Raw genomic sequence first — 14587 nt, 5'->3', positions numbered from 1 at the left:
CCTAACCCTAATCTTAACCTTTAGGATCGCAGCTGCCGGGATTCTGACTGCTGTTGGGATTCCGGTGCCGGGATTTTGACCGCTGCCATTGTGTGCGCCAGAATGTCGATTTACATCTTAATGATGTAATATGTTTTTACTTTGTATTTTATTCTATTCTCTGGCTACATTGAGCAAGCATTCTGTCCACTGTCGCTGTTTGGTTGTTCTAATGACGGAGTTAGATCGATGTAACCATGGGATTAGGTGAAAGCCGGACCAGACTAGATTCCGGAACGCCGGACTGGGACAGCTCCCTGCAGCGACCTCTGCTGCTGAGGAGCTGGCAGCTATATAATGCGCGTCCCCGACAACCCGTCCGGGGCGTATGTCAGTGACAGGCAGGGATCGATCATTACAGTGGCTCCCTGCCGGACCAGTTGCCGGGACGCCGGAACGAAACAGCTCTCTGCTGTAATGCGCTGTCTGTCCAAGGGAGCTGGCTGTAATCTCTCCCTCCCCCCCGGTGACAGGCTGTCACTACACAACCCCGGACACAGCTTCTTAGCAGCAGAGCTGGTCCGTTCCAGCATACCAGCTTCTGGTCCAGCAGGGAGCCACTGACACCCCCCCCCCCCCGGACGGGGACTCGCATTATACAACTGACAGCTCCTCAGCAACAGAGGTCGCTGCAGTGAGCAGTCCCAGTCCGGCGTTCCGGAATCTTGTCCGGTCCGACTTTCACCGATACCCTGTAACCACTATATCGCCCTGCCATGCACATAAGTAACGATAACGTGCATTTATTTGGCGTACAAAAGCGCCAGGACAAAACCCCCTTTCTATAAACCACCAACCACCTGGAACTGAAGCTGAACAATTTCAATGTCCCAGGCTGCATGTTCCTGGTCTGCACAGATTTCAGACACTTCTGGCGCAAGTCATCCACAATACTAAATGTTCATTTATGCCTAGTCACATTTATTTATTTTTGTAACTGACCTATTTATTTATTTTTTATGTGCTTGCTTTGTACTTTCTCTAAACTAGTTTTGTGCTGAAAGTTTGGTGAAGACTCCTACACACGTGCAGTAATGTTCTGCTGCTCTATAGGATGTTGAGCCCTTTCAGGATGTTGTCCTGTTGGGAAAACAAAGGTGACTATAGAGCAGGAAATTTATTCTGAGAAGAGAGAAATGCCTTGTTACTAAGCGAGACAGAAGAGGCTTTCCTATTCTTGTTTATCTTATAGCTCTAATACTGTTTGTGTGAAATGAGACATCATTAGTGAGTTATTGTAGTGGTATTCGCTATAATGTAACCCCTTAATTTCAGCTGACAGAGAGAGATAGAGAGTTTATTGGCAAAATATTTGTTTTATAGAATTAAAAAAAAAAAAAAGGAGTGAGTCTTCCCCCTCTTCAACCGCATTATATTTAACGCAATCGGTTGGAAAGTGCGGCAGCAGCAGGACGCACCTACACGAACTGGGCTTCACGGTACTGGAGGAGAACTGATCAGGGGATGCCCATATTTACTAGTCATGTGATGCCTTCTTTGGCAAGGTACAGACGTGTCCTCCTTATACATCTAGCCTCAATATGCCACGCCGTGCGACTTGCCTGGTGTGAGTGAGCTGCCAGGTCCCGTGCAACTCAGCTAGCTTCAAGCGTCTTTTTTTTTTTTTGCCGAAAATGCCGCCTTTCTTTTGGTTGATTATATATATATATATATATATATATATATATATATACATACACATATACATACATACACATATACATACATACATATATATATATATACATATACATACATACAGCAAAGGTCAATAAACCAAAGAACGTCAAAGACAGTCAATGAAATGATAGGTTGCTTCGTGCATCCACTTTATCTTTCTCCAAGGCTTGATACTACACACCTCATATATATATATATATACACACACACACACAGATATATATATATCTGTGTGTGTATATGTATGTATGTATGTGTGTGTGTTTAAAGTCCCGTTATTGCTATGCCTTGTGTAGAGTTGTTACAGCTAGTCACACGTGTTTTGTTCACATTACATGTAACAAGCTTTCTAATAATCCTATATTAAATTTAATATTTTGTGGGTAAATCCTTAACTATTTGTGGCTTATTTTTAATTATTCTAGTTATGTCTTTGCAGGCGGAGGCAAGGTTGGCGGCAAAACGTGCAGCAAGGGCTGAAGCACGGGAGATTCGTATGAAGGAGCTGGAGAGGCAGCAGAAAGAGGTAAGGACACAGCACAAAGTAGCTCCAGACAGTATTCATACACCTGCCAGCCTGAACTACTTCCGCTACAGTGTTCTAGCTTGCAGTGCTCAGGCTTGTTATTTTTTTGGTTTCTGCGCTCTGCTAGCCGTGTCTACTAAGTTTGGTGTCTGTGTACTAAACCTTGGCAAGAGAGAGAGTGTGGATGAAGATTAAGTACCAACCAATCAGCTCCTAACTCACTTTACAGGTTGTGGGGTCTATTTGCTAAGCTTTGGATGGAGATAAAGTGAACAGATATAAAGTCCCAACCAATCAGCTTCTAACTGCCATGTCACAGGCTACGTTTAAAAAAAAATGACAGTTAGGAGCTGATTGACTGGTACTTTGGGGTCTATTTACTAAGCAGTGTTAGGAGACAGAGTGAAAAGTGATAAGAAAGTGATAAGGTGCCAGCCAATCAGCTCCCAACTGTCATCTCACAGACTGTGTTTGAAAAATGACATTTGGGAGCTGATTGGCTGGCACCTTATCACTTTTCACTCTGTCTCCTAACACTGCTTAGTAAATAGACCCCTTAATCTCCCTCCAAGGCTTAGTAAATAGACTCCATGTTTGAAAAATGATAGGAGCTGATTGGTTGGTACTTTAACTCTCTAAACTTTATCTCTCTCCAAGCTTTACTTGAATACCCCCCCATAGACCCCTAAAAATTTGGCCACATTGCAGTGAAGCAGAGAACCACTAAATATTTGACTACTTTGCCCACACATTAGGACAGACAAAATTGCACAGGTCTCCTGAAGCCGGTATGGGGGCGATTCAATTCAGCGCTGGGAAGGAGTCTCCGGAGCTATTCAATAGATCGCGCGGTTACCCTCCTGAGGTGTGAGCAGAAATCTGAATAAACTACGGCCACGATGCTGTTTCCGGCTTAGCTGAATTGAATCGCCTCCAATCATGGCATCGCCATGCATTCGCAATTATTGACTGACTCTTTTCCAGGGCTCCTTAAAGTTCAAGCCGTATTGGTCAGATTTTGGGTCAGGCAGACTTGTCACTTCTGACCCACATACAAAAGCCATTTTTTATTTCCTTCTCGACTGCACCGAATCTAGCCACCAGCGGAGGATTGTCCTATCGGAACACTGCTGCTGACAACTTACTCCCAAATCTTAAGTGTGTGAAGTGAAATAAATGTCTTCAATATCTCTTAGTATTTTGCATCTTACACATTGCCCTGATTAGCTTTCATCCTGATCTCACCCGTGGGTGGGCAGCTCGGACAGAAACCATTATTTGGCAATTGCAGATGACAGGCTCTTGGTGCCAGTTGCCATCTTTGGTACATCACTGGATGTGATCTGATCTATTTTGGTTGAATCATTCTCGGCCATGCTAATCATTTCGAAGCCAGAAATCATGGGATTTGTGGGCAGTTTTCTGACATACTGTAGTTGCCGATATTTGCTTGTGTCCATCTTTGTTGGTACTGTACTGAATTTAGGCCCTCATTCAGAGCCGGACGCTATTTGCGGTCGTTCGTTTAAAAACAAGGGGTGGCTATTCAGATGATCCGTACGCACATTGCAGTCTGTTCACACCTCTAAGTCTGAACGAACGAGCAAAACATACGCTCGTTTATTTGTTAAAAACGCCCCCTGGCCGCACGCATCCTACGTCATGTCCGCTATTTATTAGATTAATCGAGTACATCGACCAGCGTATGAATTGCTCGCTATTCTTGTGGTTGGTGTTTGCTACCACAAATTTGCGTGCAGTTCTGGCTATAAAATAACCCAGTGACGTGGTCAATGACGCTGCTGTTTTAAATATACACACCCATAAAACGCCCGTTTTGACCTTTAAGCACGCCTGCGTTCGGATCTCCACTCCCCATTTTCAAGCACCTTCCCCTGTTACCACCCACATACGCCTCATTCTGTCACTCAAAATAGCAGGCACTCGATATATTGCGTACAAAGGATTTTCGACCGCACTGACTGGTTCGCGCAAGCGTACTAAAAAGCGTACGCATGCGCAGATGTGCAAACATCGCTCGGAACGAGCGTACTGCCGCTAACGAGCGGCTCTGAATGAGGGCCTTAGTTCCTTGCAGGTAGACTGCAAAATAGGACGTGCACCTCTCTGCAGCCATACTGAGGAATTTTCAGTCAGGATCTGGCATTATCTGCTTGTTGCCTCCAGAATCATTGTCGCAGCAATGCTGTAATTTCGTACTGCCTGTTCTAATTCCTCTGTTACCCCAGGCATCTAGTGTTCATTCTAGCACTCTGCACCTGTCACAAACCATGCAGTTCCTCTTTCCGACCTGGGGTGTCACTATCTGCTCTGGTGCTTCTAGCACACTCTGGTCTACATCTCAAAAGTTTGCTTTGAGTGTGCTAGAAGCACCAGAGCAGAAAGCAACACCCCAGGTAGGAAAGAGGAACCGTGCAGGTCGTGACAGGCGCTGGGTGCTAGAATGAACACTAGGCATGTGTGCACTACTTCCATGAGCCGATATCATAAGCTGGAATACCAAGTATTGTAAAAATAGGGCTGGCTAATATTCTTCTGAATTCTTAAGGTTTTGTCACCCCAAACGAGTATGTATTTACCTTTAATACAACTTTCTACAAAGCTCTACTTATCAGACGCATCTATATAATGTTCTGATGTTTAGCATCACCTATACATCGATGGATGTTTTTTATTAGGAGTACCGTTACTATTGGGCACATTTGACAAAGGTGTTTGGCTTAAGATAATTGACTCAATTGTACGTCTTTCTGTGACGTTCGGCCGGAGGCGTTAACAGACTGAAGAGGGCTCTGTGTTAAGATGTACGTGAGCCCCAACCCCCACCCCTCCCACCCCAAAAAAAACCAGTGATGCCGGCGCATAAAATCATTTTTCTGCGTGTGTGCGTGTTTCCAGCATTGGCTTCGGAAATATGGCATCGGCGCAGTGTTCCTAGTAATTCCGTCAGTAGTATGGTACTGGTAACATTCTTCCAAAGATAATTTCAAAAAGTGTGGCAGCTCATGGTGGCTGGAAGGGGAGCAGGATGTGGGGATGACCGGGACCCGTGTAACCCTGCACCCATTATAGACACGCCAAAGCAGTCGGCCAGCTGGGGGCTGCTGATTGCAGGGTAGGCCATTTAGTTTTGTGCAGTGTGATATCTCACTGCTTGTATGTTTATGCTAGAACTATTATTAATATTTATGTAGCACCAGCCTAACCTGCAGCGCTTTCTTAGAGTTTCATTCTTTATTCTCTCTCAACTCATCTCAGACAGATCGGCTTTAATCCTTAGCAGAATCCTCTATAAACCCACAGAATGAAGGCGGGAGAGTCACCTGTCTGTGTTCATTTACTGCCATGAGATCAAGGACTGTTTTCCCTTAGGGACGTTACTGAAGCGCACAGACCTGTCTGGATGCTTATAACACCACCTATGAGACGGGACTGCAAGTGTTCAGATAAAAAGTTGCAGATTGTCCTACTCTGGCTAGTGAGTCTATGGGAGAGATTTATCAAACCTTATCCAGAGTGTTAACGTCCATAGCAACCAATCGGCTTCTAGCTAGCATTTATCAAGTGCATTCTGTAAAATGTACGCAGAAGCTGATTGTTTGTAGGGGTAACTTCACACCTTGTATACTTCTTCGCTCTTTAAGTGGTTTGACACAATTTCTCCTTTGTATACTTCTCCATCTAAGTAAGGGCTTGACAAATCCCGGGGGCCAGGTCGCCGTGGCTACCAGATTTTGCTGCCTGGCTACCAGATTTTGCAGGGAGGAAGCGGGTCCTCATCAGTCCCGGCGGAGATTTGTGCCTATAGTATTGCGGTGTTCATTTCATGCACAGGAGTGCATGTGCTGAGTGTCGTCTGAGGTGACTGCTGTGCCTGTGTCCGTCCCATCCTGCGCTGACTTCTCCTGTACATCCCAGCTGTCTACTGTCTCCTATCTCTGGCTATATAGAGCTCTCCGGTAGTAGGGTCTATGCGTGGCCAGGGATTGCGGAGCAGCTTCAGAGGGATAGTGCTGTGACCACGAAGGGAGGGGGGTTTCTGTTGTACTTTCTGGCACCATTGTTTTATGTGAAATGTGGTCCGTTATTACTGGAGGTGGAGCAGGGGAGCTGTGCAGCGCAATGAGGGGGCCTCCATTTTACTGTATCCATTCAACTGTGACCATTTTGTGGACTAGTATAGTGTGTATAAAGGTTGCATAACACACAGAGCAGTGCTCCTCACTCACTCCTGTAATTTTTGGGGGGACAGTGATCTGGCTCCTGCACTTTCATCCTGGCTCCTAGATTTTAGAAAATTTTGTCAAGCCCAGATCTCAGCACTTTGTGACAGTTACAGAAAGTTGGCCGTGTGTATTTACAGTTGGGGAATACAGATGTGTCCTCATACATCTAGCCTCAATACGCCACACAGCGCGACTTGCCTGGCGTGAGTGAGCCGCCAGGTCCTGTGCAACTCTGCTAGCATTGGGCCTCTTTTTTTTTTTTGCCGAAAATGCATCTACAAGTTGCAATGCGATGCGACTAGGACGCACCAGCAGACTGTGCTGAGTAATGTGATATGTGACACTTGTATAGCTGTGTGCTCCCGAGTCTATATATGAAGCACAACGGAAGCTGCGGCCGCTACATTGTAGCACTTCATATACAGGTGCAGAGACTCGGTCGCACCCACGTATACAAGTGTCGCATATCAAATAAATCAGCGCAGTCTGCTACCCTGGCGAGTCCTGGTGTCATTGCATTGTGAAAAAGACGCCCGGTGCTAGCAGAGTCTCACAGGACCTGGCGCGCCAGGAGGGGCTTTTGGCGCGACGGCGGCAACGATGTGTAAGGACACATCTGTAGGTAGTAAGTGACAGGTTTTCAAAATACTCATTGAGCATGCGTTCACTACAAAATTGGAAATGGCAGAGCTACTGCTCCTGTCTTTATGCCCCTGGCTCTGGTTACTTGTAACAGGAGGTGTCAGCACAACCAGTGTATTCCTCCCAAGATCACACAAGCGATGGTACACTCTGGGCCTGTCACGTGCCAGCCTGACCTAAATTGTACTCTAGGTGCTGCCAATCACAAGTGTGTGAGCCCGAGAGGCTACGCACACCTCCTGCCTCTGGCTTATGTCTCAGGGCTTCTCTTTGAGGGATCTCCGAGACAGCAGGACCCCCCCTCCCTCCACTCCAGGAGCAGGTTTACTGTTTATAATCACTTCCTTTTTTTTTTTTTTATTAAACACCTCTTAAGACTAAACGATAAATCTTCAGGATCGTTTGTTTGCAGTGCTCTGTTCTGTCTCTGAATGCTGACCCCAAACTCTGTCATCCCTTCTTGTTAAGCTGTTTCATTACAGCAACATTTTCCTAAAAAAAAAAAAAAAATTGTTAACCATATTAATCCCTAAGTAACAGACAGGCGCAGAACTTGAGAGCACTACCCTAATTATATGACCGGTCGGATTCTGTGTATCAATCGGCACTTACTGCGTTTTCCTACCATTTAGTATTTACTAAGCTTTTATTTATTCCCTAATCTTGCATTATATCTGTGCTTGCTTCTTTCTGACTATCTGCCCTGTTTTTTTTTTTTATTTCCATGTGCAGATCTACCAGATTCAGAAGGTAATGTTTGTGTTATCCCCCGCATGAGTGTGTGTGGTCAGGTGCCAGCCTGGTCTTCTGTTTTATATCTATGTTCTTGTACCTTATACATGGATTGAAAGCTCCTCTGGTTTTTGTATACTGTTTTGATATGTTTGTGTGAAGGGTCACCTGGCCTGTCAGTGATTGGACGTTGTTAAGCTGGAGTATATCTCCCTGCACAGTCCATGTCAGCTCTAACTATGAAGATTTCCACACTGCTGTGTACTGTGGGAAGTGCTGACTTATTTATTTAAGGAAATTTGATACTTGGATAAAGTTTTAGATTATTTTTGTTTTGTTTTGTTCGTTACTATCCCTGGATGTATGTAGCCCAAGCTTGTACGGAGTTTATTATAAAAGAAGACATTCATTTTAGAAGTTTTGTGTCGTGTGTTATGCAAATAGCGATGGGAATATTTAGCATATTTTGGTCGGAGTGAATGGCCTCCGTGTTAGAGATGAGTGCAATTGTCAAGATTCTTCAGTTTTAATATTTACCCTGTTCCACATTTGGCCGGAAACTTTCACATTTATCGCCATGCCGAACTTGTCCTTATATGTTCTCGATCCTTTCCCTGGACTGTGTCAGAAAAAAATTAAAATAAAAAGAAACAAGAAATTCAATTTTCTAATAGAAATTCTATGTAAGGGCTCATTACGTTAAATTGTTGCTTCCGTTACAAAACTAAATCCTATTGTGAATTTATAAATATGAAACTGTAACATTTTTAATACTGGGATTATTTGTTACCAAATACAAGGCCACAACTTTTTATTAACTTTTTAGGTGTTTTTTTGTTTTGTGTTTGTAATTGACGCAACATTTTCATGGAATGAGCCTGTACAACAGTACATTATAATTGTGTGTGAGTGAAATAGTTGACTTCATGTTTATTTTATGAAACGTAAACACGGGCGTGATAATAATATGACTCTGATAGCGGGTGAACCAAAAAGGCCGGGAACCATTGTTGTATTTGATGTATTCATCTCTGATTTGTGTCTGTCTCCTTTTTATTTCTTCTTCCTTCAGAAATATTATGGTTTGGATGCCAAGTGGGGTGACATTGAGCAGTGGATGGTAGGCGTTTCTCTAAACCCCGACTAATATTTTATTATAACTCCTTTCGTATGTGTGCGGTATTTAGTTGCAAACAGTCAGCCCTCGCTCTCCCTCTTATGCTTCCATGCAGGGGGGTCAACATTATTGATCGCCCCACCACCACGTCACTGAACCCTTCACCACAATTTGCTGCCCAGTCACCTGGCCTCACCAGGCAAGTGGCCTAGCAGAGCTCTCCTGCTGTGCCACCCCCCCAGCAAGTGGTGCTCCTAGGCATGTGCCTAGTGGGGAATCCACCAGGGCTCCCATGTGAAGCTAGTGCAGTGAGTGCCTGCACGGAGCTATTGCTCCTACATAGATTGAGTGATCAGGGTATATTGCATGTTCCTCCACCTTATTACAACTCTCTCATGTAACCGTATGCATGTCAGTCTGCCCCAAGCTTTCCTGGACCCTCTTCTATTTCTACTGTCCATCCTTCTCTCCTTGCTCTCAGCTGCTTCATGTGTTTTTCTTATTCCTGCCATGCGTTTCCAGGAAGACAGTGAGCGATACTCACACAGACCACGGAGGAATCTCCAGGTCAGTCTTTTCCCCTGCACTGTTATGTCCGCACCCCCAATTCACCTAAAAACCTGCTGATTAATATAATAAAATGATGCTTATGTATGCCGAGGCTGCACAATCCTATTTCAGTCCTACATGTTTCATTCTAACCATATCTGCATGAACATAAACAGTGAGCGTTATTTTACATCGTTCTCAAAACCAGCATTGTTGGTAGAACATGTACACAGCAACTTAATAGCATTACTTTTTAGTATCATGATGTAGTACAGGAGTAGGCAACGCCCAGTACTCCAGCTGCTGTGGAACTACAGCAGCTGGTAGGGCATGCTAAAACTGAGGCAGGGCATGCTGGGATGTATAGTTCCACAGCAGCTAGAGTTGCCTATCCCTGATGGTTATATGCTACATTTAGGGCTATTGTAGTTGCTCTGGCTCATCGTTTCAATATCTACTGCAGTTGAAATATGGGAACAGAATTGTATGTAATACCACTTTCACACAGAAAAAATCCAAAAACAGGGCTTTTACCCGGCATTTGATGCACAGGTTTTTTTTGCCTAGTAAAAGCCTGTACCCTCCTCCCTCCCCCTTCACACAGTTAAGCAAATTGCTGGGTCAAGCATTTGGACTTGATAATTGCAATTCAACACGGGTATTTCTTCTATGTGAAAGGGTCAACTCGGGTCGCAATTCTTGGACTTCGACCCTGATAAAAACTAGGGTCGAAGTCCTGGTAATTGCTACCTGGGTTGACCCTTTCACACAGAAAAAGGTTGATCCACAAAATACCGGGGCCAAATGCTTGGCCCAGCAATTTTTGTTTTTCTGTATGAAAGGGGTATAAGAAGCAACAGATGGATGATGCTGTATAAAATGCCATCTATTGATACCCATAAACCCGCCATTAGGAATGACCCGTTGCTTTGTAACCGAGCTAAAATATGTTAGTGCATGAATGTCCTTCCCCAGATTTGCTGAGTCTCGCTCTAGTTTGCTTACACTTTTTCTTGCTTATTCTCTCTTCCACCTTTTTGAAGGCATCGGACGAAGACGATGTTATGTCTGTGACTAGCAGGAGCAGTCTAAGGGTCAGTAACCTGTGTTCCGCCACAGCTTGGTACAGTATGTTGGCATGCATACATATGTTACCACGTGAGACACTGTAACTAGTCCTGTGAGTTGTGTCCTACTAATTACCCCTGTGCATGGTGTATTGTTGACTATCAGTTGTAGAAAGTCTGACTGGTCAGCAGTTCTCCATTTTGTCTGGTGATGTCAGCGGCCTGCTAAGGCGCACCCTGTGGCCGTCCGCACTTCAGTGTTCACTTCCTACTTCAGGAGTAATTTAGGAACCATTGTCCAGAAAAGTTACACTGAACTTAATCTCCATTGTTTTAACTATGCCGAAAAGGCGTGCTTAGTCGTTTTAAAAGGAAATTATCCACAAAGCAAAAAATCTGTATCACAGAGAAGTTTTTATAAATGACTTTTTTGTTTTTTTTGTAAACACAAATGTTCATCTTTTATCTTGTCCCACATAATTCGATGCCCTATCCTTGCATGATAAGAGTTTTTAAAGACCTAAGAAGTCAAAGCACGGTAACGAAAGCCTTGTCCATCATACAGACTGCTCGCCAGTTATATAGGTTTCGGCGTTCACGTTTCCATTGCCCTCAGAACCCTTGACCCTGCATGCCCCCTCATGTTGCTGTGTACAGGTGTGTATTCTATGTTGCTGGCCGCCCTAGACATCATTCCTTCCTTCTCTTTCTCTAACAGACCAATGGTTACGAGGATGAATTGCTTGGAGCAACTCAGTATAGGAAATCCAGCAGGGTCAGTGGAGAGCTCAAGATTTGCATGTAGGAGCCACACACTATGGCTGGACTTATGTCTGCTTACAAAGAGGATGGTGGACATTCAAGTCAGCTGTGTGTTGGGGAAGCTTTATTTTATTGTCAAGCCCTTTAAACAGGTCTAACAAATGCCTGTCATTATTTAAAGGGAAGAATGATAGTCTCCTATGTCCTACTGTTATTCTAATCCATGCTGCGCCAGTAAATGTGAGTTGTGGCGTTTTTTCCTTCACCCCTAGAGCTCTACAGGCAGCGGTGAGACCTTCCCGACCTCCCGGAGGCCTCCCAGGGACGAGGCAACGGTTGGTTCTGTGCTTGCCGTGTTTAGTTTAGCCCGTGATTGCCACTTGTGCATGGGAACCAAGCTTAATGACCCACTAATTTGTGATGACAAAGGGGCATGTTCCATTAGCCACGATATTGGGACGCGATGTGCTGATACTTTGCAGTAGCTTAACAGTGCCCATTTTACTTTGCACCCCTTCAGGGGCGGAAGGTAAAATTAGCGATTTTGTGGTCGCTATGTACCGACTTTCTAAGCGTTCCCATCCTGTTCTATCATTACATTATAAATAACTGAATTGCCCCCAACCTATTAGTACAATTCAACTGGTGGATGATTTAATTGCTTATCACTAATACTTTATTTGGCTGCATTATTTTACACTGCTTTGTGGATTCCTTATACCTATAATGACCTCTATAATAACACATTTGGAGCAGAGAGATGCTGTATAGCATTGGGTAATCATTGTCAAACAGTGGCTGTTAAGCTGCATACACACACCACGATTTTGTTACCAACGATTTTCTGAGCGATTTTATGAACGATTTTCTGTCAGATTATCTGTCAGATTTTTTTAAAGTGTAATGAACGATTTTTTTGAACTGCAAACGAATTTTGCATATTCCCTTAATGAAAATCGTTGAGTTGACAAGTCTGACTGAACTACAAATGTGAACGCGCATGAACAATTATCATTCGTCGTTTGACTCAGATAGTGAACGATTTTTTCAATCAATTACTGTTAAATGATAATCATTCAAAAAATCGTTGTGTGTGTGTATGCAGCTTAAGTAATTACAGACATTGTGCAGAATTTTGATGAGAAATGTCTGTAAAGGAACAGAATTACAGTGGACCATTCTGTGATCATCAGTGGGTGATTATCAGAGTCTCATTAGCCGGGCTCTTGTCAAGATCATGATTGACAATCTTACACACTCCAGCAATTGGACTAGAAGTAGGATTATAGACAAGGCAGTGTAGCTCAGTAATTGCTGGCACGCTAGAAGCTGGCAATCCCTGGTCAAAGTCTTTCTGAAACATTTGTCTTTTATTCTATATTTATTTATTTATCACATTTTAATTAATCGTTGTGGTGCTCGCCAATCCCAAGGGCAGCACCAGATTTTTTTTTTAGGTTATTTCCTGCAACAGGAACAGAACAATGCGTAAAATCCGTGTATATATATATATATATAACAATATAAAGGGTTTTTTTTTTTTTTAACCAATACTATTTATCCAGATACTTCCGAAATTGCTTAAATTAAGAATTGGGCAGGAACAATCGGTTTATTTTTTTTTTTTGTCATTAAAGGGAGCATATGTGGTAGGGCGGTCAGGGAATGCTCCCCTCTTGTGCTCAAGAGGTGTGTGAAAAACATAGAGGTCAGTGCCCCTGCCAACATCTTGGATTTGGTGTACTAAAGTCAATGGTCAGAAGTCGCACCCATGTGCTAAAGGTTATGAGCACATTGCGGAATAGTTCGAGAAGATGAGCTCAAGAATGACAAATAATTTACTATAGGGATCAATAATCCCAGTGACAAGGAGTGTTTGTGTATGTGGCTTTCAGAATATATCTTTAATTTCCCTATAAAACACTCATTTGCATTGTATGTCCTACTGTACTGTAAAGTATGTAGAATGGAATAGACGTTTTTAGATACCTAGGGGGTAAATTTACTAAAGTGAGCATTTTTAGAAGTGCGTTTTAGAAGAGATGTTGCCCATAGCAACCAATCAGACTCTAGCTATTATCTTCTAGAACAGAGGTTCTCAAACTCGGCCCTCAGGACCCCACACAGGTCACGTTTTCCAGGTCTCCCAGCAGGTGCACAGGTGTATTCATTACTCACTGACACATTTTAAAAGATCTACAAGTGAAAATAATTATATCACTTTTGATTCTGTGAGGAGACCTGGAAAACATGCACTGTGTGGGGTCCTGAGGCATAGTTTGAGAACCTGTGTTCCAGAAGGTGCTAGTTAAATGTTAAATAGAATCTGATTGGTTGCTATGGGCAACATCTCTTCTAAAACTCACTTCTAAAAACTCTCACTTTAGTCAATTTACCCCCTAGAGCAGAGGTTCCCAAACTCGGTCCTCAGGACCCCACACAGGTCATGTTTTGCAGGTCACCCAGCAGGAGCACACTTGTACTCATTACTCACTGACATGTTTTAAAAGATCCACAGGTGGAGCTATTATCTTACTTGTGTTTATGTGAGGAGACCTGGAAAACATGTACTGTTTGAGGTCCTGAGGACCGAGTTTGAGAACCCGTGCCATAGAGTAACACCTGTTCCCTGTCGAGGAAACATCACTAGATCAAGTTAACTAAAAGACCGGGATTGGGGATTTCCACATGTGATGAGTGAAACATGTTGGATATATTTTTCTATTTATTATTCAGGGTGAAGATTACAGTTTCACATTTATTATCCCCTTTTGCTATCAGACTTTGCCAAATAAAGTGTCATTTACATCCAGGAATCCATGTGCGATGTAGTGAATGTCTGTGTCGATGTGCAGATGAAAGGTTATCACTATGCGCCCGTGCTCTTGTCTGTGAACAACTTCCATCTGACATGCGTGTTTCCTGTCTCCCTGTATGCAGAGCGCTTATTACTCTGACCTCAGCGTGGCCAGCGCTCCGCTCGCATCGAAGGCTCAGCAGCAGTCTGTGCACAATGGAAGTCGGGTCTGTTGCTTTCTGTACCTTGCCTCTCCTCTCTGCTTTCCTGTTGGCTTGTTTATGATGTGTACAGTATAGACCTATAGTATCCCCCCCTGGGTATACTATATAACATCGCTGGTGTTCGTAGCTAGTGTATTATAAGTCGGTGGAGCTGTTCGTATGTGTCTACAAATGCATGAGAAAAAAATAATCCAAAAATAACCTG

The 14587-nt window shown here is 43.6% G+C and overlaps 1 protein-coding gene across 1 annotated transcript in view; it reads left to right on the top strand.

The window, feature by feature from the left end:
• Positions 1-14587, top strand: part of LRRFIP1 (LRR binding FLII interacting protein 1) — a 61771-nt gene that overhangs the window by 8414 nt on the left and 38770 nt on the right. Inside the window, exons 2-9 of the mRNA XM_088449897.1 lie at positions 2159-2245; positions 7867-7884; positions 8939-8986; positions 9506-9550; positions 10576-10626; positions 11318-11374; positions 11634-11696; positions 14302-14385. Of these exons, the coding sequence (XP_088306023.1) occupies positions 2159-2245; positions 7867-7884; positions 8939-8986; positions 9506-9550; positions 10576-10626; positions 11318-11374; positions 11634-11696; positions 14302-14385 (453 nt within the window). The remainder of the gene's footprint in view (positions 1-2158; positions 2246-7866; positions 7885-8938; positions 8987-9505; positions 9551-10575; positions 10627-11317; positions 11375-11633; positions 11697-14301; positions 14386-14587) is intronic.

This window comes from Taudactylus pleione, unplaced genomic scaffold (assembly GCF_031769625.1).
Source record: "Taudactylus pleione unplaced genomic scaffold, aTauple2 ptg000500l, whole genome shotgun sequence".
Lineage (NCBI taxonomy): Eukaryota > Metazoa > Chordata > Amphibia > Anura > Myobatrachidae > Taudactylus > Taudactylus pleione.
The sequence above is the reverse complement of the archived record's forward strand: the minus strand, read 5'-3'. Positions and strand labels throughout refer to the sequence as shown.